The following is a 26,356-nucleotide window of genomic DNA, read 5'->3' as shown; positions in this document are numbered from 1 at the left end:
CGCTAGGAGCACGACGGGCGCATTTAAAAGTCGTCGGCGAGCTCGCTCGCTTCTTATTGCGCAGGGAGAACCTTGCCCTTCCGCTGTCTGCTTGCGCGGTTTTCTGGTGGTGAGGGGAAGACGGTTGTTTCAAGCTTTCACCGTGGTGTCCGCGCTCATGTTACGGAGCGTACGAAAGTCACTCGAGCTCAAGGGACGCCGCTAAACGAACAAACAGACGATGAGCGCGAACTATAAAGTGTCACAGCTCGACACTTGAAGCACGCTAGTTTCCTTCGCTGCTTCGGCCGCCTTTGCAACAGGAGCGCTGTTCAAACTGAGAATATCCATTGGCGAGCCTCACTTCGTGTAGCATTAGTTTCTTGCTATCGCATTCATTACTTCGCCCTTGCGGCGAAACTGTGACTTTTTATAAATAATATATTAATATATTATTGTTATTATTATTATTTCTGTAATTTGTTGCTACCGATGCCTGTATAACGACTCAGGTTTTATCGATAGAGAGTTTAGAACAGATTGCACAAAGCTTCACGTGCACAATCGCTTTGGGTTGTCGCTAACGCGCATGCGTCAAACGTAAACTTGCTGGGTAGTCACACTATTTTTCGAAAATAGCGCGCTCAACCAAAGAGCTGAAGGTGTTGGTATAGGCCCAGTTCTAGAGCTTTCTAGTAGCTTCACCTCGATCTAGAGCTCTCTAGTAGAAATACTTGAATGTTTACTGTACATTGATATAAGAAAGCTTGCTCAATGTCTATCGGTGTTTGGCAGATATAGCACCGTTTAACGTGGATGCACCCACGTTGACGATTGGTGGCACATCTCCATCCTGATGACTACCGTCCATGTGTGACAGCCAGAAGCGGCGCGACAGCCACAAGAGCGTCGCCCAAGGTCGCCGTCCCGCGGCATGTTAAAGAGTAAACAGAACACCATGGCCGGACTAGAGGGAAACGCAAAGCGCGTCATGTCTCCCCTCTAGCCCGGACTCGATTTTCCTCGGTGCGAGCGTAAGCGGGATACGCGGCGTTACAGCCAGGCGAGGTAGGCGCGCGTCGCAGAGCTATCTTTAATATGGATAAATGCTATGAGCGAGGCCGAGGCTTGGGATATGGTCGCCACCTCGCCGTGTGTAAGGCGTTCACAAAATGGCATTTCTCCTATTGGAAACGCGCCGAAGGGACGGCTCATCTCGAAGGCCACGGTTATGATGCATTACTTCACTGTACCGCTCCCAGACGACGACACCACCCCGCCGAACAAGAGCACTGCGAGAGGAAAGTGAGAGATATAAGAGACGCGTTTGTAAACACCTCGAGGATGTGTAATGGTGGCACAGTGAATATCGTGCCCGGCGTCTGTTGTTGCGGACCGAGAGGTAGTAGGCTCGACCCCCGTTGATGGAACTTTTCTTCTTTAACTTTTTCTTTGACATCTGACCATGTGCATCTTTTGACGTCATTTCCGTGACGGAAATACGTCGCTGAAGTCTTGGTGGACCCCGGCATAAAACACTTTCATGTTAAAAATGAATGAATATGCCCAGAATCAGGACTGGCGTAATTTTATATCACGAAATATTCCAGCATCGGAGCCTTTTGTGAAGAGTGGCGAAGATTTGGATTCGAACGTACCCGCTCCTGACAAATCCAGCGATCATCCTGGAAAAGTCCCGGGCGATCGCCATGTCCCGCGCCGAGGCGTCCAGCTCGGCCAGGAGACCCGTGGCTAAGACGAGATCGACGAACTGCGGCACACCCTGCCAAGCGGGCCACGTCCTGTAGCTCGGGCTGTACGCCAACTCGTAGAAGAACGCCCTCCCACCAACGCTGGCAGCTTCTTCCAGGAAGAAGAGCGTGGGGCAATATATCAGAAAGTCGCCCACGGGACGTGCCAGCTCCAGCAGGAACAGTAGGCCCAGCGTCTCGTCCAGCACGCTCGGCTCGTCGAATCCGTAGTGGTGCAACACCGACTCCACGTCTTGGATGCCGTAAGACTCGAGGAAGGCCAGGAACATCGACAGCAGCCTGCGCTTAAACGCTGCGTAATGTAATACCAGGGACCTCGATAATGAGATCCGCGCACACGGCGACGTGGTTAGGCGATCATCATTTTGGCACGAAAAAAGCGTATACGTGTACATTAGCACATGCAGCTTATGACAGTGCCTGTATTTTCAGCAAAAAAAAAATTCGGCAGATCCAACGCCTGGTGGGAATTGGTTTCATGCGGAGCAGTCGGAGAGTAGTTCTACGCTCCATTTATTGGCCTTTAGCCAAGCGTTACGAGGTGGATCGACGCATCTTTGTAAGTGTAGTAGTTGGGCGCACATCGTGGCCTTCCTTACCAGGCACGTCGACAAGGCAGGCGTTTAAAGGGTAACTTATGGTCTGACGTAACGTCAGCAGACTCAGCACTTACTTTAGGGCACAGACGTCAGTATGGTCGAAACCTCCTTGGTCGAAACGAAGAGCACTTTACGGTGCGATGATGTGAATATCATACGTAACTTTCTTTAGCGTATTCTTCCGGGGTAGAGGAACGCTTTAATATAGCTTGCTGAATCATAGGAATACAAATCTAATGTTTATTAGACTGCTATAAAAGTGGAGCCAACACTGGAACCAGAGACGTTAATCTGGTATGACGCCTGTTCATAGGAGTACTGTACATGTGTAGAGTAATGTTCCTTGCTTTGTTTTAAAATTAGATAGCCAGCACCCCAACCACCATTGACATTACACCGGCATGACGCCTGAATAGGGTGTTTTTCCAAAGCACTTTCTCTACCTGGGGACAACTTTCTGTGGCAGCACAGCCAAGGCTACGTGGGCGGAGTTTCTGCACATGTGTTACTACGCCAAGTAGTTCGTTCGCCGGCGATTTCGGTTTTGGTTTCGCAACCGCATGCAACATGCGCGTTTTCATACGAATATTCACGGCTTATGACGTTATTTGGGAATTTATGCCGCTAGTTTACACAAAGATGTATTCGAAATCTACCACAAGCCTTGATATACTTATGGATGCAGCACAAATACCTGGAATCATTGCTGAGCGCTTCTGCAAATCAAATTATATATCGCTAATGTGCTAGCGGTTCAAGTCCGCGTGTTAAGCCAGTATGCCATTTAGTATTCTTTACACTTCTTTTTTGGGAAAGCGATAAAATATTTTGTATTGCGAAGGAACGCAGGAATCAGCTTTATTGATCCGGTCGGTTTTACTTTTCAAAGAAAGAAAAAGCGCATGGCCCAGTAGTAACTGCGCAATCGGAAACCTTACGTAAAGGCAACAAGCCATTTCCTGAATTTCGGTGCATACAGGGTCGACATCGTCGTTTTCCTACATTTGGAGACGCAATAACTTTTGGAGCTGCTCACGTTATTTTGTCAGGGGACGCGAAGGCATCGAGAGGCAGCAGATATCTTGGCCACGACCGGTCAGGAGCGGGCGTCTCGCGGGTGAAACGTGCTCCTTGCTCCCATGGTCAAGAATGCTTTTTTTTGCACATTGGAAATCACGCTGTCAATCGCATATTAGACACGAAAGCTTCTGTTGTCGAGGTGAAGCTGTGCACGGGTGATTTGATCCCCGTAAATTGCTCTCATCGCAAAGCGCCAAAAACACCTCCCGCCGTAGACGCCGACGGGCAAGGTGTTACAGTACGCAATATACAGCGATATTGTATCAGCAATAGCAGGTAGCCGAAATATCGGCCATGTATGCAAAGCAATTTATGAAATGGGCCACTTATTTTACGCACTGTTTCCAATCGCAGTTTTGCGTTCAAGCGGCTGTTCTTGCTGGACTTGCAGGTTGCCGTCGTCATCGTCAAGGTAGCTATTGCGATCAGAGACCCACTTGCGCTGGTGGTATCACTTGCACACTTCTTTCTCCGTGATAGTATGGATAAATCAACAAAATAATTCACAACGTACCGCTGTCTTTGTTTCTTTCTGGTCGATGACCACAGATCACCTAACGAACAGGCGTTTATGGTGACTTACAAGCTTCGATGTGCACCTGTCGCAACCGAGCGACGCCATTGTTGTTTAGTGGGGTCAAAAAACGCGAAATGGAGACCGAGAACTCGAAAGAGCAAAAATCGCAAATCCTTTACGAGATAATTATTCTTACTTTCAATGCAAGCAATCTTGAACGTAATGCCTATTTCTTTTCTTTTTATGTCTTCTTTTGTGCTACGTAGTCTACAAAAGCTAGCGTTCGCGGACTACATGCAGAAGCGGAGTAAAAAAGTGCGTGATTCGGTTGCGTAGCTTTGGCTGTGCTGCCACCGAAAGTTGTCGCCAGGCATAGACCTGGCGCGGCTGTTTGGTAGAATACCTGACCGCCACGCAGAATCCATGGGTTCGGTGCCTGCTGGGATCCAAATTTGTATTCGTTGCATTCGTCGGGTCAACGCTGCATTTGTCGGTTCTATTGCGATAGCAATTATATGGACAGTTTCGGCTAATTTTTGCCGTCGCCGTCGCCGCCGTCATGCACCGTGTATGTACACACATATATATATATATATATATATATATATATATATATATATATATATATATATATATATATATATATATATAGAAAAGCCACAAATAATTCAGAACTACCTTCCGACGCGCGGAATCCGACCGGCCGACCTCTCGCTCCGAAACGCGCGGCGTTAGACGGCTAAGCCACGGAGAGCAGCGTCTTTCAACATGCTAACGAAGAGCTATTTATATACACCATTTACTTCAGCGTGCTTTCTTACTCACCAGCGAGATGGCGCGATGTGCGCGCTGGGCGCGCTTTAAAGGTCGTCGCCCCGCTCCTGCGAACGCCGAGGCTCTTGGCCCTACAGGGCGAGGTCGCCTTCGTGCGCTTATTTCAAGGAAAGAAGGGGGCGGGCGGGGGAGGGTGGAGCGGGGGGTTGTATGTCTTGTGTTTTCTCCGCGGTGAAGTCACAGAGCGTATGAAGGTCATGTCGCTCGCTGCGGCGGCCGCGTTTGCGAAAGGAGTGCGCTGTTGAAACAGAAATAAGTAACAACTGCGACATTTAGTTCGCGCTCGTCCTGTGTGTACCTGTTCGCTCGTTTCGTGCGTCCTGCTTTATGTTTCAGCAGTGCGCTTAAAATATCGAGCTTTGACGCATGATAGTTCGCGCTCGTCCTGTGTGCGTCCTTTGGGCTCGAGCGACGTGCGTCCTTTGGGCTCGAGCGACGCGCTGGCAATTTCGAGCTGCTTTCCGTTCTTCGCGTTACATTCCAATTTGTTGCTATCGCATTCATTGCTTCGCCTTTGCGGCGAAACTGTGACTTTTTTCTTAAAGCTCTCGCATTTAAATTACCAATGTCTGTTTTCGCCGTTCCTGGGTAGATATCTCAATCGCCTGTGGTGCATACCCGCATACCGCGGTCCTTGGTAAACGGGTATGTGCCACACGTGTCTGTAGGAAAGGGTTTGACGACGTGTGCGACAAGATTTTCACGATATCCATGTCATGACCAGACAGACGTGTTCGTGAAAGCCTCTTACCCTCCCCTACCAATTGTGGTCTACACCAAGTTAAGGAGGCGATCACGAGAGCACCCAGACGTAGGCGGTTATATAGATAGATAGATAGATAGATAGATAGATAGATAGATAGATAGATAGATAGATATATAGATAGATAGATAGATAGATAGATAGATAGATAGATAGATAGATAGATAGATAGATAGATAGATAGATAGATAGATAGATAGATAGATAGATAGATAGATAGATAGAAACGCTCTAAGTGCGTTGGTTTCGCTAAGAAATTCTTTGCATTTAAAATCTGGAGGCGAGCCTAATTCTTGACTGAAGTGTCAAGTTGTGGCACTCGCACGTCAGCGTTCGCGCGTCGGCGTGCCGCGACGATTCCGCGCTCTCACAAGAAAACCGCCTGCTCTTTCAATGAACTCATTCAATTAATTTTCATGAATTATCCTCACTGTTAATTCGCCCTGAGGTAAAATTATGCTCCGGTATCATATGCGCCTATTGTAACTCATACTTGAACGAGAACCATCGATTTCGCACCAGTCTTATTCTTTAGAAGACTTCCGAATATTCAGAGAACCGGAAATAAGCGCTCAACCGGAAGTGCTTGGCAGAGAAACAAGAGTGTCACCCGGCGCTCGTGCCACTGAAAGCGTGAACGGCTCATGCACTCTACAATGAGAGGCTAATAAGCTGTTCCTAAAGACGCAGTTGCAAGAGAGTAGACATCGGAAAAAAAGAAAGAGAACGAAAAACATTAGGGCAACTTCACACTGGTGGTGCCAAGCCTGAAGGAACTGCGGAGCTGGACGACCTTCCTTAGCGTACCAGCCAAGCCTAGCCTAGAGATTGCTAGCTAATCCTAGACATAGCCACATGAGCATAGAGAGGGGCAGTTAGGCCCGAGAAAGCCAAGTTGTGGCTCTTTCTCTCTCTCCCAATCTATTTCTCACTCGTTCTCTTTCTTTCTATCGCTTTCTTTCTTTGTCTATTTCTTTCTCTTTCTTTTTTCCTTCTCCCTTTTTCGCTATCCTTTTCTCCTCTCGCCCATAGCCACGCAATCATATGGTTCCCATAAACGCTTGTTCTGCTATCGTGCCTGGATAGCAGAATGGTTACGAAACTCGCCTTCAGACCGTGGGTACCCAGGTTCGAGTCACGCCCCGCCAAGAAATTTTATTTTATTTCTAGTTTTTTTCTTGTTCTCTCGCCCATAGCAACAAAATCATACGTTTCCCATGCATAAACGCTTGTCCTGCTATATAGCGTGTCTGGACAGCGCCACCCAGAAAAATAACAATTCTAGAGTGCGCTCGTCTGGATAGCCGAGTGGTTACGACGCTGGCGCTCGGGCCGTGAGTACCCGGCTTCGAGTACCACCTCACCAAGAAATTTTGTTATTTATTTCTTCTCCTCCTTTCCTTTCTCCACCGTCTTGCTAGGCAACGCATGGTGACGTCATCGATCGACGAATTTTGCGAACACCATAGGACCAAGCTAGAACTTAAAAAGTTCCGCTGTTAAAACATATTCATGTTTGTACAAGAAGGATGTGTTCCAATGGACGCTGTTTCTGTCCAGCGAAGCTGTGGTGTCACCTGATCCTATAGACCAATGTGATGGAACCTTGAGCGATTGAACAATGCGCTACATGAAAGACTGACAGGGAGAAAATTATGTGCACTGTATACTATCATGTCTACGATGTACCTTCGGTCTCGTTTATAACTATGTGTAGCCCCAGCACGTTACAAAACATAGGATTAGTAGGATGCGTTGTGTTTATGGAGAAAATGGAAACGGTTAACACCGCTGTGTGCTGCGTGCGGCGTACGCCGCCCTTGCCGAATGCACTTGGGACGAGTGCAGAGGTAGTAGCGGACGCGCGTCTTCGTGTTCCTGGCTTTAGGATGAAACCTTGAATATCATGGCTGATTTATGTGTAGTTGACGTCAAGATTACTGTGGGCCGAGGTGCGCACTTTCGGCGGGAATAAGCAGCTTTTATTCTGTAATTAGCCAAGCATTTAAGGGAACTGAGCGAAATCACTTTGCGTATGCGTCATTTCTATAGCGATAGATACATTTCACTTCAATTAATCGAATGTTTTTCTGTCGACAGTGGTGGACAGGAATAAACACCGGAATCGGCGTCACGTACATCTTCGCTGTAGAAATTAGGAAGGCTGTGTACTCCACTATGGGATATGTGTGTGTGACAGTCCCCAACAATAAAAGAAAAAGAAAAACGCCAGGCCTGCGCTGAAACCGCAGCACAGTCACAGCGAAAGCTGGAAGAGCGGCGTTTCTAGAGCCCATTGTAAGCTCTCTTGTGGCTACAATACAAGTACACTAGAAAGGTACCCACTACGCCATAAATCACAATTTTTGTGAAGTTGGGAAGCACCTACTAAGCCATTATTCGTCGTTCTGCGGAGAAGCGAGGCACAAGCTACACGTCTGTAAGGCATTATGTGCACTTTGTTGACGCGACGACTGATGACGCTGAAGAATTATGGCTCAGCCCTTTGTAATGGGTTGGAAGCTTTAAACGGCCCACCAGTTATGTAATTTGCAATGGGTGACACCCGGTCGCTATTTCCCTCTCCCGTCATGCTGTATAACATACGTTGACGTGGGAGAGAGACGGGGGGGGGGGGGGCGAAGAACTTTACTGAGACCCCGAGGAAATGGATCATGCGCTTATAGGCTTCCTTGGCAACCAATACAAGTGCACTTGTGAGGAACCCACTACGATATAAATCGTTGTGATTTTACTGATTGATTGATTGAAATAACTTTAATGAGGTCCTGCGGGACGCACCCTAGCGCGTAGTGGGCGACTCCCACGTCGGGACCGTCAGGCCAAGCCTCTCGGCCGTTTCGCGGGCCCTCTGGACAGCCCAAAGCTGGTCGGCAAGGAGCGGGCTGTGGATGGCCGCCTCCCACCTGGCCATGGAGGAGACCCCGAGGAAATGAATCATGCGCTTATGGGCTTCCTTGGCAACTAATACAAGTGCACTTGCGAGGAACCCACTAAGCTATAAATGATTGTAATTTTTGAGAAGTAGGGCAGCGGGCACTGTGCCATTTTTCGTCATTCTACGGAGAGCCGTGGTACCTGCTAAACGCATGTAAGGCATTATGCGCACTTTGTTGATGCTGTGCCTGATGACGATGAAGAATTATGGCAGAGCCCTTTGTAATGGCTTGGAAGCATTCAACAACCTACTCGCTGCGCAATTCGCATTTTGTGACGCCTGGTTACATAATTCGCGTTGTGCGACGCTTGGTGCTTATTTTACTATTCTACCACGCTATGTTGCATATGCTAATGTGGTTCCTTCCCGAAATGAAGCCTGTATAGGACCTTTGTGCAAAGCAGTTTCAAGCACCGGCATGGCTCAGAGGTTGAATACTGGGCTCCCACGCAGAGGGCCCAGGTTCGAACCTCGTTCCATCCTGGAATTTTTTTCTTATTTCGTTTTTTTTCTTATTTCGAGAGATACTGGTTACGGACACCGGTGGCGGCGGCGGCGGGCAACTACGGCGCCAGAAACGGCCGGTGAAATGATCTCATAGGAGCTTTCGCTGTAAAAATCACACCATCTCCCGCTAAAGGGGACCACGAGGCGATGCGAAGCAGCGTTTCTGCATGTAGAGCCCGCGTTTCTGAGGGGGAGTGGAGAAGGGGAGGGGAGAGAGGGAAATAGGATAGGGGAAGGGGTAGAGGGAAATAGGATAGGGGAAGTGGTAGAGGGAAAGGGGAGAGAGGGAGGGAGAGGGGAAGCGGAGAGAGTGAGGGCGGCAGGGGAGGTGAAATAGGAAGTGGAGAGGGGGAGTGGAGAGGAGGTGTGTGGAGAGGGCTTGCGCATGCGCAATAAGGGTGGTCACGCCGCACACCACCGCCGGATTGAACTCTGCTAAAAGATGTTTAACATCTAAAAAAATCCTTGGTGAAGAAGTCCTTGGAAGACTGAAGACCTGGTTTACCCCGCGCACGCAATGGCGGCCACCTGTGACCAGTCGCTTGGCGACTAATTTGGTCGCGCGACCGGGGGCAGTCGCAGCTTGTGAATGAGCTTTTTACCACGTGTTTCGAACAAATGGAGAATAATGCGGAGCGCCGAGTGTTCTCTGGTACATCTGTCCCGATTGAAACATATCTTTGTCGCAGCAGTTACCATTACCAAGCATTTAGTGACATTTGCAATAGAGCCGAAGCCTCTGAACCACGCTTTCGTGCACACCGACTTACATAACCTTCAGTGGTAACCCGACCAGACGTGCGAATCTTCTCTTTATTACATGTTAGGTAATTGCTTAGTCACACAACGAGAAAACAGTGGCAAACAATTCTCCCCTCTTCGCGTGTCCTTTAAATAATATCATTACTGGGAACTCTGTAAAAGAAAGGTCTAGAAAGTTGGCGGTATATTACACACTCTGTAGCACTTGCACGTGAACGCCTTTCTGCGTCCCACGTGGTGTTGGACAAGCTCCAGGATCGCCCCACCTTTGAACAACCGCAGGTGATGACGTCATCACTTGATGTCATGGTGCCGCCATGATGACGTCGCATATTGCAGCGATCAGTGGCGCCATCATGACTCCACAGATCACTAGATGACGTCCGTTGTGATCAAGTAATACTTTTTGGGCCGTTGGCGTTGTTGACGCCAACACCGATGGTCATTTTCGCTGTCGCCGTAATAACTTATCTTGAGTCTTATGTCCGGTTGAGAGACTCAAATGTATCACGCAGCCGATAACCTCATGTCATTTGGTCTGGCTATACGAGTGCTCGGAATAGAAATGAAAAGCGCCCTGAAGAGGAAGTTTAAATGGGGCCAAGTTAAGGTGCGCGAAGTTAATAGGGGACAGCACAGACGCCGGTGACTCGGACGCAAGTAGCGCGTAAGCGCTGCTCGACATACGTCGGGCAGGATTCAACGTTGTGCCGTCGGCCATACCAATCTGAATATACCAGTTTTGATCAAATTTCCGAAGCTAGGCAGTATTTGCCTCGCTAACTCCTTGCGAATGCGAATATTTATTTATTTATTTATTTATTTATTTACTTATTTATTTATTTATTTATTTATTTATTTATTTATGGATACTTTAAAGCCTCTTCGGGCTATTACAGGAGTGGATTTAGTAGATTAAAGGAGCAGTGCACAAGTGAAAAAATATCATGCAATCTCCCGGTAAAGGGGACCATGAGGCGATGCGAAGCAGCGTTTAGGCATGTCGAGCCCGCGTTTCAGAGGGGGAGTGGAGTCTGGGAGGGGAAGTGGAGAGGGGTAGGGGTAGTGGAGAGGGGAAAGAGGAATGGAAAGGTGGAATAGAGATGAGGTGTGTGGAGAGGGTTTGCGCATGCGGAGTTACGGTGGTCACGCCGCACACCACAGGTTCGAAATCCGCCATAAGATGCTTCGCATGTAAAAAGGGTGCAAATGAACCATCGCTGCAGACATAAAACACAAATCGTAACAATACAGATACAGAGCATATAATGGTTGACATATTGCATTATAACATTATTACAGAGCATCCGGGTGCAGAAGGCATTCGTCTAAAGAATGACGAGTACCGACGACGTTCCGTCTGCTTCGATATAGCTCAAGTGTCCTCCTCGCACGAAAGAGTAGGAAACACCCAACAGAATCACTACGCTGTGCGGTTAGGCGTTGGTAGGAGGACGGCTTATTATTTAAAGTGCATATGCGGATTTGTCAGTGCCCCCGCAAGTCCAGCGCAGGAGTACCTTACCTTCTGGGTGTCAGGGTTTGGTCGGCAGATAAGCCGAACGCCTGCATCAATTCGGACACGTGCGACGTGCCTTCGTCCTTGGAGACGCCCACTAGGAAGTCGACGCGCTGCAGCATCGCCTTGGAGAGCACTGCGCCCGCCAACTTCCACGGAAAGTCGCGGTTCTTGCTTGGACCGAATACGACAGTGTCGCTGCTGGTGGCCAGCTCGTCGGCGGCCAACACCGTGGCGTATGCGCTGCGCTTCCTCAGGCACTCCACGACCCGTTGTCGCTGCGAGGCGTCCTGCAGGCTTCGCCTGCTGCCGCAGCCGAGCACGTCGGCCAATGCGTGGCCGTTCAGCAGGGCACGCTGACCCGCATTGTCGGGCTGCGGCACGAAAGGCGAGCCGCTCATTAGTATGGCGCGTTGTATAGGCGGCGTGTCGTTGCGTGCCAGGTGGTAGCCGATGGACGTGGCGCCAGCATCCTGGCCCAGCAATGTGATGCGTTGGTTGTCGCCGCCGAAATGGTGGATATACCTGAGTTGTTACCGTGGTAGTTGTTAGGATAATGACAAGCTTTAGATACGATTTCACTATTCCAACTTCGAGACTCTTGTAAATTACCCTAAAAGTCCGAAGTGACAGCACTGGGAGCTGTCACTGTTGCACATGTGCATTTCGACATTTGTGTCCTTGTATGCACTTCCATAGGTATTAAACTTACGCCAACAACGCCCCCGAGTCATTGGTGACGTTATCATACACAAACATCATTGTTCCCTCAACACGTTACAAAATCCTCCCAAGATCAGAAGCACGACGAAGGAACATAACGCCGCGCACATCTTGGATGATTCTAGTTTAGCGAGATTCTGTGCACTTTCATGACGTTATCAGTTACTGCTGATTTGTTGTCTTATAATTTTGAACAAGTGCACATACGCTACCAGAAACTATTCACTATTTTCGGTTGAACTTTCTGGCCCCCTACACTGGCGGCAGCGGCCTTTCTCTACACGACCTCTCTATTCCCAGAACGCCTGCGGTCGCATTAAGGCCGCATGTTGCTCTCGCGGTGCCGATACCGCAGCTTCATTCTTAGCGGCTTCCCGCCGACGGCGGGTGCGACGAGCGGCTCTTCAAGGTGCTTTAGCTTTTCCGCCGTAGAGTACTTTCTCTGTCTTCGCCACCCACAACTATAGGGCCTATTCACGTGACATCTGCGCTTTTTTTAGAGAGCGAAGCTGTTGAAGCCGCCGTTAAAACGTGCGCGTTTCACGAAAAGCCAGCCACGCCGTAGCCATGGCAAGTAGCGATGCAGCAGCTGCTAGAACGCCTGGCATAGCCTCGTGACGTCATGCCAAGCCACGCATGCGCAGTAGCGACAACCGAGTTCCACCGCTCGATCAGATACAGCCATGGGACGCGCAAAGAAATTATGGGCACTCCCGAAGAAGCAGCAGCGCATCGTGAACGAGGCTTGCCGCTGTGCGAGAACGGCAACGAGGGCCAGGGGCGTAGCCAAGGGCGGGGGGGGGGGTTCAACCCCTCCCCCCCACCCCGAAAATTTGAACACGAAAGTGTTTTATGCCGGGGTCCCCCAAGTACTTCCATTACCGGATATGACGTTCATAAAATGGACGCCAACGGGTGAGAAAGAAAAAACCAAGAAAAATATCCGTCGCTGGGAATCGAACCCACGACTCTGCGGCCGCGACTACCGCGACGGTAAGCGCCTGACGCGAAACCGACTAAGCTAGCTTGGCAGCTGCTGGCCACCTCACGAACGCGCCTCATATCTTTCACGCATTCTCTCTCGCACGGTGCTCTCTGTTGGCGGTGTAGATAGTAGTGATGCAGAACTATCGGTAAATTGACTATCGATAGTATGGATAGTTTTTTGAAACTATCGATAGTGTAAACAAACTATCGATAGTGCTACTATCGACAAACTATCGATAATGCAATCAGTAGTACCATCGTTATTATTACTATAGCAATATTACTGCCACGCGTGTTTGTTGCTTTCTTTTGATGTATTCGGGTTTCACCTACAAAGACTGTTAGCAACGTTTGGTGCAGACCGCGCCGTAATGTTTGAGAAGCTTCATAACTGTTTGAGATCATTCTGTTACGATTACGCGCCGGACGCGAATAGTCAAGTTTATTCGAGAGCTTACGCGAGCACCAGCGATAACGCTGGATGGTTTGATGACTGGTGTATAAAGGACGACGCGTTCCATCGATGATCAGATTATTCAACGGAGGACGACTGCTCCCGCCACTATCAGTGCGCAGCATGTATCGCTTGTACTTTGAGTTTTGATTTTCTGGGCAGAAGTTCGCCCAAATAAAGAGCTCCGCATTTCCCAGTCTTGCTGTAGCATTTTTTCACCGTCACAACCACGCGACAATACTATCGTTAGTGGTGTGAATAATGATGCGGTTGCTGGCCGGCCATATTGCCAAAATATTTGCGATAGCCTACTAATAGCTTCGCTTAATTGATGAGCAATTTTTGGCAGAGAAATTAATTATTTCCGCAGTGAAAATTGCGGGATATATCCATCAATAAATTCGTATCCAAAAGCAACCAGTTACACTTTACAATTACCTTCTTGATGTTCTTTTATGTTGAAATCATAAAATGCAATATCATTTTGAAGCCGCGCAGTCCCACCACATGTAAAGGCTTCCTTTCCGCTACAGCTGAACAGTTTAACCTAATTATCATATGTCAGCAAAGCACTCTGGTGAAGAATACAATCACGTCAACTTTCTTGCCCTTCAGCCTGCTCCTCCGGCTCCACAATGTACCACGCGCGCGGGGAACCAAGTTTATTCTGCAGTGAGTCCGCACTGTTGATTTTATAGAATCGATAGTACCATCGAATTTTTTACTATCGATAGCGCTATCGATAGTATTTTTCACCATCGATAGTTCGATAGTGACTCAGCTATCGATAATATCGGTAGTAGCATCGATAGCTCTGCATCACTAGTAGATAGGCGGGGCGGGTCCAGAATACGCGGCCAGGAAAAGAGAGAACAAGAGACGACGAGAAGATACTGCCGATCACCGTGAGTGGAATGCTGCGCGTGAGCTCTACTAAAAGATCTAGCCTACCGGGGGAAAGCCGAGTGCGAGCGGCGCCGTGCTCGGCAAGCTTCGCTATGTCTCAAGTCTTGCGCGGCCGAATGCAAGCTTTGGTATTTTTTAGATTCGGAGCATCTTATGGCAGAGTTCAATCCGGTGGTGGTGGGCGGCGTGAGCACCCCTACTGCGCATGCTCAAACCCTCTCCACACACCTCCTCCCCCACTTTCTCCCTCTTCCACTTCTTATTTCCCCTGCCCCCTCTCCCACTTCCTCCCTCTTCACTTCCCCTCCCCCTCTCCCCTTTCCTCTCTCCACTTCCCTCTGAAACGCGGCTTCGACATGCCGAAACGCTGCTACGCATCGCCTCATGGAGATGGTGTGATTTTTCACTCAGGCGAACGCCACCCAGACGAAGTGCACGCGCACATCACGTGCTCACACGATATTTTCAGTACCTCAGGGCACGACCTCAAACACAGACCTAGCCTACCGGGGGAAAGCCGAGTGCGAGCGGCGCCGTGCTCGGCAAGCTTCGCTATGTCTCAAGCCTTGCGCGGCCGAATGCAAGCTTTGGTATTTTTTAGATGCGAAGCATCTTATGGCAGAGTTCAATCCGGTGGTGGTGTGCGGCGTGAGCACCCCTGCTGCGCATGCTCAAACCCTCTCCACACACCTCCTCCCCCACTTTCTCCCTCTTCGACTTCTTATTTCCCCTGCCCCCTCTCCCACTTCCTCCCTCTCCACTTCCCCTCCCCCTCTCCCCTTTCCTCTCTCCACTTCCCTCTGAAACGCGGGTTCGACATGCCGAAACGCTGCTACGCATCGCCTCATGGAGATGGTGTGATTTTTCACTCAGGCGAACGCCACCCAGACGAAGTGCACGCGCACATCACGTGCTCACACGATATTTTCAGTACCTCAGGGCACGACCTCAAAACACAGACCTAAGGTTTTCGCCTTAAAAAGCTGCTTGCATTTAAGCAATATCGAGATCTACCACCTCGAATATGCGAAGACATTGGTTTACTGTCGACTTTATAGTTCTATCCACTGATCGACTGCCGTGTTGCAACGTCCTAAGGCAATGTTATACGGCTTGTAGTGAATGCACTTATTCAGACCGCCTGGGCTTCTTTAACGCGCCCACACCTTGAAGCAGAATACAGTGGCGCTTCTTCTCAGTCAGAGATGGCGATAGCGATTATGCCGGACAATTAAATAGGCTGGCATAGGTCATCGCTACGGGCACTATAAGGAGAAAAGTTTATTTTTACAGCGGAACTGTGCATGGCTAGGTTCTGACGGATCACGTACGCCGACGGAAGACGCGTAGAAAAAACAGTTTTCGGCTAACCGATTCACTCGACTAATCCGGTGTTCTTGCGTCGCAAAAGTGTACGTGGCGTAAAAGTAAACATATAGGTGTGAGATTTCACCGACAAGGCAGAATGACGTCAATAATTCTGCTCCAAAGAGAAGATCACTCGCACAAGAAACGAACGTCATGTCATTTTTGTAGCTTCGAAGCAACGGGGTTCCTTATCAAGTAGAGGGCACCATTTTGAGACCGGCGTTGGTCGCTCTTGAGAACATATGCGTCATGCGTAAAAGACACGCTAAGGCGACGCCGTTCTCGTGTTTAAGCAGGAACACTTAAAGGCTACAGTGCGCGCACCTGTGCACCCATCGGATGGCAAGCGCCTGGTCGAGCAGGCCGACGTTGCCGGGCGCTTCGTGCACGAGCATGTTGAGGAAACCGAAGGCGCCCACCCTGTACGCAGGCACGACCACGACGGCGTCCCATAGTGCAGCTGCTTGACGGCCCCCGTAGAAGGCGTACGTGCCCCCGCCGCCAAACTGGAAGCGGCCTCCATGCAACACCACCACCACGGGTCGGGTTCGGCAGCTGCCGCAACGGCTGGTTTTGGCTGCGCAGACGGACCATGGAATTGATACATCTATCTATCTATCTATCTATCTATCTATCTATCTATCTATCTATCTATCTATCTATCTATCTATATCTATCTATCTATCTATCTATCTATCTATCTATCTATCTATCTATGTGACCGGCACACCTTCGAGGGCCGCATTTCTGTGCGCTGGCAGGTGACGGGTTTTTCGCGTACAACGCTGCTACCGAAATCTGTGAATTATAAAAGCTTCGCTTAAAATTTATGTACATGATTTACAGCGCTATGTGCTTTACTACGCGGTCAGCTGTCTCGAAACTGAAATGGCGAGAATAGCATACATGTAGGTGTGTATACACGAAGGAGTTTATTAAACACTGATAACATGAGTAGAACCAGTAGAACACACGGCGTGCCTATTATACAGGTTTACTAGTTTTACTATTACACAGGGCTCTTTTTTTATTGCGATAGCAATTATACGAACACTCTCGGCTGATTTTTGCCGTCGCCGTTATGATAATAATAATATAACATCTGGGGTTTAACGTCCCAAAACCACGATATGATTATGAGAGACGCCGTAGTGGAGGGCACCGGAAATTTCGACCACCTGGGGTTCTTTAACGTGCACCTAAATCTAAGTACACGGGCCTCGAACATTTTCGCCTGCTTCGAAAATGCAGCCGCCGCGGCCGGGATTCGATCCCGCGACATTTGGGTCAGCAGTCGAGCGCCATAACCACTAGACCACCGTGGCGGGGCGCCGTCGCCGTTATGCCCAGGATATGTATATGTATGTGCATATAAATAAAACCAACAAAGAAAAATAACTTAGAAGAAAAAAATTCGGCAGATCCCACGTACCGTGGGAATCGATGTTATGCGAAGCATGCGCGGCATGGTGACTGGGGGGCAATTTTTCACATTGAGCGAAACGTTACGGAATGACGCTAGAGAAACGCGGAAGTGGTATACACACACTCATATGTTGAAGAGTCGCATATGTATTATCATCATCATCATCATCAGCCTGTCTACGCCCACTGCAGGGCAAAGGCCTCTCCCATGTTCCGCCAATCAACCCGGTCCTGTGCTTTCGCTGCCACGTTATACCTGCAAACTTCTTAATCTCATCTACCCACCTAATTTTTTGTCTCCCCCTCACGCGTTTGCCATCTCTTGGAATCCAGTCAGTTACCCTTAATGACCACCGGTTATCCTGCCGACGTGCTACGTGGCCGGCCCATATCCATTTCTTCTTCTTAATTTCAACTATGATATCCTTAACCCCCGTTTGTTCCCTGACCCACTCTGCTCTCTTCCTGTCTCTTAAGGTTACACCTATCATTTTCCTTTCCATCGCTCGCTGCGTCGTCCTCAATTTAAGTTGAACCCTCTTTGTAAGTCTCCAGGTTTCTGCTCCGTAGGTAAGTACCGGTAAGATGCAGCTGTTATATACCTTCCTCTTGAGAGATAGTGGTAGACTACCATTCATGATTTGATAGTGCTTGCCGAATGAGCCCCATCCCATCCTTATTCTTCTAGTTATTTCACTCTCATGGTTCGGCTCCGCGGTTACTACCTGTCCTAAGTAGACGTACTCCTTTACAACTTCCAGCGTCTCGCCACCTATCGCAAAGCGCTGTTCTCTGCCAAGATTGTTCCACATTACTTTAGTTTTATGCATATTAATTTTCAGACCTACTCTTCTACTTTCCGTATCCATTTTAGTAATCATGAGCTGTAATTCGTCTCCCGCGTTACTCATCAATGCAATGTCATCAGCGAATCGCATGTTACTGAGATACTCTCCATTAATTCTTATCCCTAATTCTTCCCAATCTAGGGCCCTGAAAACCTCCTGTAAACACGCGGTGAATAGCATTGGAGAGATCGTGTCTCCCTGTCGTACGCCCTTCTTTATTGGGATTCTGTCGCTTTCTTTATGAAGGACTATAGTGGCTGTGGATGCGCTGTAGATGTCTTCCATTATGTTTATATAGGCTTCGTCGATGCCCTGATTCCGCAGTGCTTGCATGACTGCTGATGTCTCCACCGAACCAAATGCCTTCTCGTAATCTATGAAGGCTATGTATAGGGGTTGGTTGTATTCCGCGCATTTCTCTATCACCTGATTGATAGTATGAATATGGTCTATTGTTGAGAAGCCTGTACGAAATCCTGCCTGGTCCCTTGGTTGATTAAACTCTAATGTCCTATTAATTCTGTTAGCAATTACTTTTGTGAATAGCTTGTAGACAACGGACAGTAAGCTGATGGGCCTGTAATTTTTCAGACATTGTAGGGGGGGGGGGGGGCTCCGGAAATTTCGACCACCTGGGGTTCTTTAACGTGCACCTAAATCTAAGTACACGGGCCGCAAACATTTTCGCCTCCATCGAAAATGCAGCCGCCGCTGCCGGGATTCGATCCCGCGACCTTCGGGTCAGCAGTCGAGCGCCATAACTGGACCACCGTGGCAGGGCGTATAGCACAGCTGGTGGAAATCCTGGATGCCTCTTACGATGAAATGATCTGTGACGCCTCCTGTCCTGGGCGTGGCAGCGAGATCTTTTGATGCCCTGTCCACATTCAAGCCGCCTTTCACGCAGGGTAAAGACCAGGCGTTGTTGAGTTGATAAATCAATTTTAAAGTGACCGATAATGATGAGAGGCCTGGATTTCGGCACATTTATTGTAGGAAGCATAGACCGCGGTTTTTGCTTAATCAACGTGGTCCACGTTGCGGACGAAGTGAACGAGTGCATTATAGTTGAGCGTCTTCCAGGGGTGTTCTGTCTTCAGCTTCCTCACTTTCCTTCCGTTCGCCGCTGTGGTGTAGCGGTTATGGTGCTTGGCTGCTGACCCGAAGGTCGCGGGTTCGATCCCGGCCGCGGCGGTCGCATTTCGATGGAGGCTAGATGCCCGTGTACTGTGCGATCTCGGGGCACGTTAAAGAATACCCGATGGTCAAAATTCCGGCGCCCTTTACTACGGTGTCTGTCATAATTATATCGTGGTTTTGGGACATAGGACCCACACTTCTACAGTTCTGCTCCAACAATTTTTATTATTATCACTTTCCTTGCGTGTCAATGTGTGTGTTCACAGTTACTGTGTTGGTTAAGACATTGTATCACCTGTGGCACATACCCGCCTATCATGAACTCTGGTATGCGGGTATGTGCCACGTGACTGAGAGAAAGGGTTTCGTGACGTACGCGACAGGTATTATGCGTTATTAATATCATGACCAGTGAATCGTGTTCGTCATACACTGATCCTCTGCTATGCCAATTTTGGTATATTACGAGTTATGGAGACGACCAGGAGAGCGCCCAGAGGTAGGCGGCTAGATAGATAGATAGATACGTAGATAGAAACGACCAAAGTGCCTGAGGTTCGCAAAGAAATGCTTCGCATTTAAAAAAATTCCGAACTGCGCCACCTCGAGCCTGCGACCCCTCGCTCCTTAGCGTGCCGCTTTAATGAAATCGGCCACGCGCCACCGGTTGTGTGGAATAATAACGGTGAGCTATTTATATACACCATTTAACGCTGGCGGTACGCAGATCTCGGAGGTGCTTCCGCGTGTGCAGTACCACCCGCGGGAGTGCCCGCAGGGTGCGCTTTAAAGCAATGATAGATTTTGCTTCTGTTTGAAAACTGCCCTTGAGACGAGCATTAAAATATCACGCCATATCCACGAAGCGAATGATGATTAGTGGGCAAAGCTCCGGAGGTAATCTGGTAAACCATCAATCCCCGTAAATTTCGCCCACTCGATCATCATACAAAGACCTGACACACAAACGTGGGGGTCCTCATATATGACGTTAAGCTCAGGGGAACGTTTGTTGTCGGCGTTGCCGTTTTGCCTTTCGAGGGCGAGAGCGCGTTCACGATCGTTTACATCCATGGCAGAAAGAGAATGTGTGGTCTTGAACGCGCTTATACTTCATGGTCACCAGGGTAATCGTCATCGTTATCACGTGTAATGGGTACATCCCACTATACTGGAACGCGCTTATTCTTCATGGTCATCAGTCGTCATCGTCATGGAACGCGCTTTTACTTCATGGTCATCAGCGTCATCGTCATCGTTATCACGTGCAGTGGTTATATTCCACTATAATGGAACGCACTTATTCTTCATGGTCATCAGTCTTCATCGTCATCTTCATCACATGGAGTGGATACATCCCACTAGGCGTGGCTACCTACTACTACATACTACAAAGGAGGGACAGGTCCACACCCTGAGGAGCTTCGCCCCTAAACTTGGCCCATTTATGTACCCACACGCGATCTGGAACGCCGGTTAAACAATGCGTCGAACGCCACCACGCGGCAGCAGACGCGAAGGGGCCACTCCACGCGCCGCAGTTTTCAAGAAAACAAAAATATCTAAGAGCGTTGAGTAGTAGCGCGCCGCTCAAACACGTATAAGTAACTGGGACAGTTGTTAGTTCAGGCTCGTCCTGTGTATACCTGTGAGTTTTTTAGACAATAGATTTTTTTAATAAAAGTCCTATGACAGTAAGCTGCTGTCGTTTTCGCACAGGACCTCCACGTCGACGAGGAAATACTTTGCTGCAGTTGCAATGAAACTGATGCGAATAATAAGATTTTCGTCACTTAACTTTCTAACGGATGCCTTGAAGGCAGGTGTTTGTAACATAATCTTTTAATGCATACCAATTTATGGCATGCCAATTTTTTTGGAAATCGCGAAAGTTGCACGTAATTAGAGATATTCGTTATTGCCTTTCAGGCTGATACTAAAACTGATCGTACCGGCGCGCAAAAAACGCGACTATCCGGTTACGTCAGCCCGAAATACCACGTGACAGGGAAGTGAAGAAATTTATGTTCTGTTCTTGTAGTGCATACCAATTTATGGCATGCCATTTTTTTAGAAATTGCGAAAGTTGCACGTAATTAGAGATATGCGTCATTGCCTTTCAGGCTGATACTAAAACTGATCGCACCGGCGCGCAAAAAACGCGACTATCCGGTTACGTCAGCCCGAAATACCACGTGACAGGGAAGTGAAGAAATTTATGTTCTGTTCTTGTAGTGCATACCAATTTATGGCATGCCATTTTTTTAGAAATTGCGAAAGTTGCACGTAATTAGAGATATGCGTCATTGCCTTTCAGGCTGATACTAAATCTGATCGCACCGGCGCGCAAAAAACGCGACTATCCGGTTACGTCAGCCCGAAATACCACGTGACAGGGAAGTGAAGAAATTTATGCTCTGTTCTTGTAGTGCATACCAATTTATGGCATGCCATTTTTTTAGAAATTGCGAAAGTTGCACGTAATTAGAGATATGCGTCATTGCCTTTCAGGCTGATACTAAATCTGATCGCACCGGCGCGCAAAAAACGCGACTATCCGGTTACGTCAGCCCGAAATACCACGTGACAGGGAAGTGAAGAAATTTATGTTCTGTTCTTGTAGTGCATACCAATTTATGGCATGCCATTTTTTTAGAAATTGCGAAAGTTGCACGTAATTAGAGATATGCGTCATTGCCTTTCAGGCTGATACTAAATCTGATCGCACCGGCGCGCAAAAAACGCGACTATCCGGTTACGTCAGCCCGAAATACCACGTGACAGGGAAGTGAAGAAATTTATGTTCTGTTCTTGTAGTGCATACCAATTTATGGCATGCCATTTTTTTAGAAATTGCGAAAGTTGCACGTAATTAGAGATATGCGTCATTGCCTTTCAGGCTGATACTAAAACTGATCGCACCGGCGCGCAAAAAACGCGACTATCCGGTTACGTCAGCCCGAAATACCACGTGACAGGGAAGTGAAGAAATTTATGTTCTGTTCTTGTAGTGCATACCAATTTATGGCATGCCAATTTTTTTGGAAATCGCGAAAGTTGCACGTAATTAGAGATATTCGTTATTGCCTTTCAGGCTGATACTAAAACTGATCGCACCGGCGCGCAAAAAACGCGACTATCCGGTTACGTCAGCCCGAAATACCACGTGACAGGGAAGTGAAGAAATTTATGTTCTGTTCTTGTAGTGCATACCAATTTATGGCATGCCATTTTTTTAGAAATTGCGAAAGTTGCACGTAATTAGAGATATGCGTCATTGCCTTTCAGGCTGATACTAAAACTGATCGCACCGGCGCGCAAAAAACGCGACTATCCGGTTACGTCAGCCCGAAATACCACGTGACAGGGAAGTGAAGAAATTTATGCTCTGTTCTTGTAGTGCATACCAATTTATGGCATGCCATTTTTTTAGAAATTGCGAAAGTTGCACGTAATTAGAGATATGCGTCATTGCCTTTCATGCTGATACTGACTCTGATCGCACCGGCGCGCAAGAAACGAGGCTATCCGGTTACATGATATAAGACGGTATGGCGCACTAATAACCACAAGAAACACACGGAGACGGACGACGACAAGCGTTATTAGTGCGCTATACCGTCTTATATCATGGAATACCAACTAGTCTAATCATCCACCCTCCTATCCGGTTACGTCAGCCCGAAATTCCTCGTGACAAGGAAGTAGCGAAAATCTGTTTCTTTCCAGCTGTGCGGAAGAAAAACCGCGATATCAACCTTTTCTTTCCCTGCGAACCATAAAACTCAGGGGCAGCCGATGCGGCGCTTCTTCTTGCATACAGGCGGAATAGATATTGGCGCCTGTTTAGAGCTTAAGAAGGAAACAGACAAGCACGACAGATCGCGCGCAAACAGTAAGCTGTTTACTTCTGTATTTTAGGATGCTTGCCGATTTTCTTTAAGAAATTCTGCTTTGGCGTGCCTTGATTTGAATTTCGTCACTTCCTTGTCGTGGGTAGTTCACAGAGTGAGTGGTTGCGCTTCCTGCGCGCCGGGCCCGGTCAGTTTCCGCATCGGCCTTGAAATTCGTTGACGAATATCTCTAATTAAGTGCAACAATCGCATTAAAAAAATCGGTAAGCCTTAAAGTGGCATGCACTACAATTCCCTACTATAAGCAACTGCCCTAAAATAAATAAGATAATTAGCGATTTTTTGTTAATTAGCGTCGTCAATGTCATTTGATTTGCGGCAAAGTGTTTACGCCTCAACATAGAGCACGTGTGCGAAAACAACTGGAGCGTGACTGTCATATAATTTTTATTAGAAGTCTGTATTGTCTAAAAAAATTATACCACCTCCCACTAAAGAGAACTAAGTGGGGATGCGAAGCAGCGCATGGGTCGACCTAATGTTCCGTGATTGCTGAGAGAATGTAAGGGGGAGAGGCGACGGCGTCTTACCCAGCCCCTTACACAGGCCCGAACGTGCTAGCGCGTGCCAGCGTGTTCCGACTAGGATAGAACGCGTTGGTTCATGGCACGTCTGCAGAATCTCGTTCCCCGACGCCATACCATGATTGCTGAGAGAATGTAAGTTAGAGAGGCCAGAGCGTCTTACCTTACCCAGCCCCTTACACGGACCCGAACGCGCTAGCGAGTGCGAGCAATACCCGGAAAACTGCCGCTCCGGGGTCCGTCATCAGAATTACGTCATCGCCACCATCTTGAATAATTTGCTACTTCAGCGGCCGCTTAAAAGGGGCAGTAACTGAAGGCGAAGTTGACGCTAGGGTCGATGGAGATTCAAAATTAAAGCAGCCAATGGCAGCCTGCCGGGCCCGCCCCCGTGCCGACAAAGCCGTGAGCCCCGCGCCGGCCGCGGAGGCCGCGCGCGCGCTCGCCGCGACGCTTGTTTTGAGTTCCTCAGAAGTTCCGTTGTACTTGTAGCATGAAGCGAGTGTTGAGCGCGGGCACCAGGCTGGCCGTGCAGGCAGGTAATGCTTGGGGAACACCTCCAAGTCTCCCGTTGTGGTTGGCGGGTCATTGTTCGCGTTTGAAACTTATCGGAGTGGTTGTTATGTCAGCCGTGCTCCACCGCCGCCGTATAGGAGCTCGTCCTAGTCGCCGGCCTTGATATGAAGTTTCGTGATGTTTCGTTACATGATGCGAGCTTTGACCGGTGTGTGCAGTTTTAATGCGATAGCGTTAGAGAGATCGTTTGTGTCGACGTCGCTACGTGGGTGTCGGCGTCATTACGTCGCTTGTGAGCGAAAAATTCTCCGTTACCGAAAAATCGAGAAAGATGCAAATAAAATAAACAATAAAAATCTTCGGTCCCATTGAGGATCGAACCCGGGTCGTTTGTGTGGCAAGCAGGTGTCCTACTACAAAGCCACGATGTTACTTGCAGGTGCTTCGGGAAAAAAACACTACATAAATGCCATGTAGTGGAAGGAGTCGTCTTAACGCATTTTGTTCGGCAGGTGTCACGACGAAAATGAGCCCATTCGGCGATATGTAAGCGCATTGGCGAGGCTCTGAAACTGCGTTTTTTTGCGCGACGCCATGCTTTGAAAAAAGCCGGGATAGTGCAGTCATCGCCGCTAAAAACACACACGAACTTTCAAACAGCTCCAAAAATGGACAACTATGCCCATCCAGCGGAAAACATATCAAGCCGATGCCTACTTTCTAGAGGAGGCGTTGATCAAGCAAACAGCAAACATTAGATAATGTGCTGCCATCTGTGAGGTATTGTGAGAAATATGTCTCGACTCTAGCACAGGGAAGTGCTTTAGATCGAAAACATGTACCATTACTATCGATACATAGCGCGGGCGCGGGGGTGTGTGTCTGTGTGCGTGTGCGCGCGTGTGTGTGTAACAACATAGATAAAAAATTACACCCTTTCCCGCTAAAGGAGACCATGAGGCGATGCGAAGCCGGAGAACTTGCACGATCGCGTTCCGTTGGCGTTCGTTGGGAATGCTACCGGCCTCGCGTCGTGGAACGCGAAGAGGAACGCTACGCGTGTCTTGTCTTCCCTCTAGCTTGGCCGTTAATTCTCACAGGGCGAGCGAGGAACGCGGTCGACAGGCGCGCGAGAGGGCGGCAGTGTAGGAGAGGAGAGAGAGGGGGAGGGTAGGCGCATGCGCTGGTGCTTATCCCGGCGTTGCGCAGGAGAAAATTTTGGCATGTCTAGCCTGCGTTTCAGAAGGAGATTGGAGAGGGGTAGGGGAGATGGGAAGAGAAGAGGGGGCGGGGTGAGGGTGAGTTGTGAGTGGGAAAGAGAAGAGGAGGAGTGGAGAGGGTATGCGCATGCGCAGTAAGGGTCGTCACGCCGCACACTACAACCACCACTGGTTTGAACTCCGATATAAGGTGCTTCGCATCTAATAAGTATGCACTTAGTGGTTGAAGTGTGCAGCAGGGGCCGGATTTCGCTAACGCGTTCAACTCTTCAAGGCGAAGCTTTAGGGTCCTCCAATTTTTTGCTGTGTTTGCGTGTTGTGCGCTCTTGCCGCCGTGGTGGTTAACGGCACGCACCATTCGTACATCATGCAACGGTGCACGGATACTTCATGACAGGCCGAGTTCCGCAAGATTCTTCCATGTTCCGAAAAAATAAAGGTGAGCATGCAGCTTCCGTTAGCAGCCACACATATACGAGTTGCAGTTGGACAAAACAGTTATTGTTTTTTAAACATGGCTGAATTGTGAAGAGCACAATGTTGCAGTTGTGGTGAAGCAATTGGTACTGTTTAACGGTTGCGTTTACAGCGGCTCCGAGTGGGTCGTCCTCTTATAAACGTCGCTCGCTCTCGGAGCCCATGCTTTGGCCTTGACTGTCGCCATAGCGAATTGTCACCGAGTGCTTTCTAATAAACAGCTTAACATATTGATGGAGAGTGCCGTGCTCCCATTCGATGCCTCTGGAGCATAGCTCGGCATACTCACTCATGAGTACACTCACTCACACTCATTTGAACGTTGTGAGTGAGTATGAGTGAGTGATGAGGGGTGTGAGTAGAGGTGAGTATAAACGTGAGTGAGTACTCATGAGTGAGTAGAAGTGAGTATGAACGTGAGTGAGTACCCATGAGTGTGAGTAGAAATGAGTATGAACGTGAGTGAGTACTGATGAGTGGGAGTAGAAATGAGTATGAACGTGAGTGAGTACCCATGAGTGTGAGTAGAAATGAGTATGAACGTGAGTGAGTACTGATGAGTG

The 26,356-nt window shown here is 48.6% G+C and overlaps 1 protein-coding gene across 1 annotated transcript in view; it reads right to left on the bottom strand.

The window, feature by feature from the left end:
* Positions 1-11,293: 11,293 nt before the first annotated feature.
* The window catches only part of LOC119385647 (cholinesterase 1), a 29,526-nt gene continuing 14,463 nt past the window's right edge, over positions 11,294-26,356 (bottom strand). Inside the window, exons 2-3 of the mRNA XM_049414051.1 lie at positions 16,054-16,296; positions 11,294-11,816 (exon numbers count right to left, since the gene is read on the bottom strand). Coding sequence (XP_049270008.1) covers positions 11,294-11,816; positions 16,054-16,296 — 766 coding nt within the window. The remainder of the gene's footprint in view (positions 11,817-16,053; positions 16,297-26,356) is intronic.

This window comes from Rhipicephalus sanguineus, chromosome 3 (assembly GCF_013339695.2).
Source record: "Rhipicephalus sanguineus isolate Rsan-2018 chromosome 3, BIME_Rsan_1.4, whole genome shotgun sequence".
NCBI classification, from domain to species: domain Eukaryota; kingdom Metazoa; phylum Arthropoda; class Arachnida; order Ixodida; family Ixodidae; genus Rhipicephalus; species Rhipicephalus sanguineus.
Note: the sequence above shows the minus strand (reverse complement) of the source record. Positions and strands in the feature narration are given on the sequence as shown.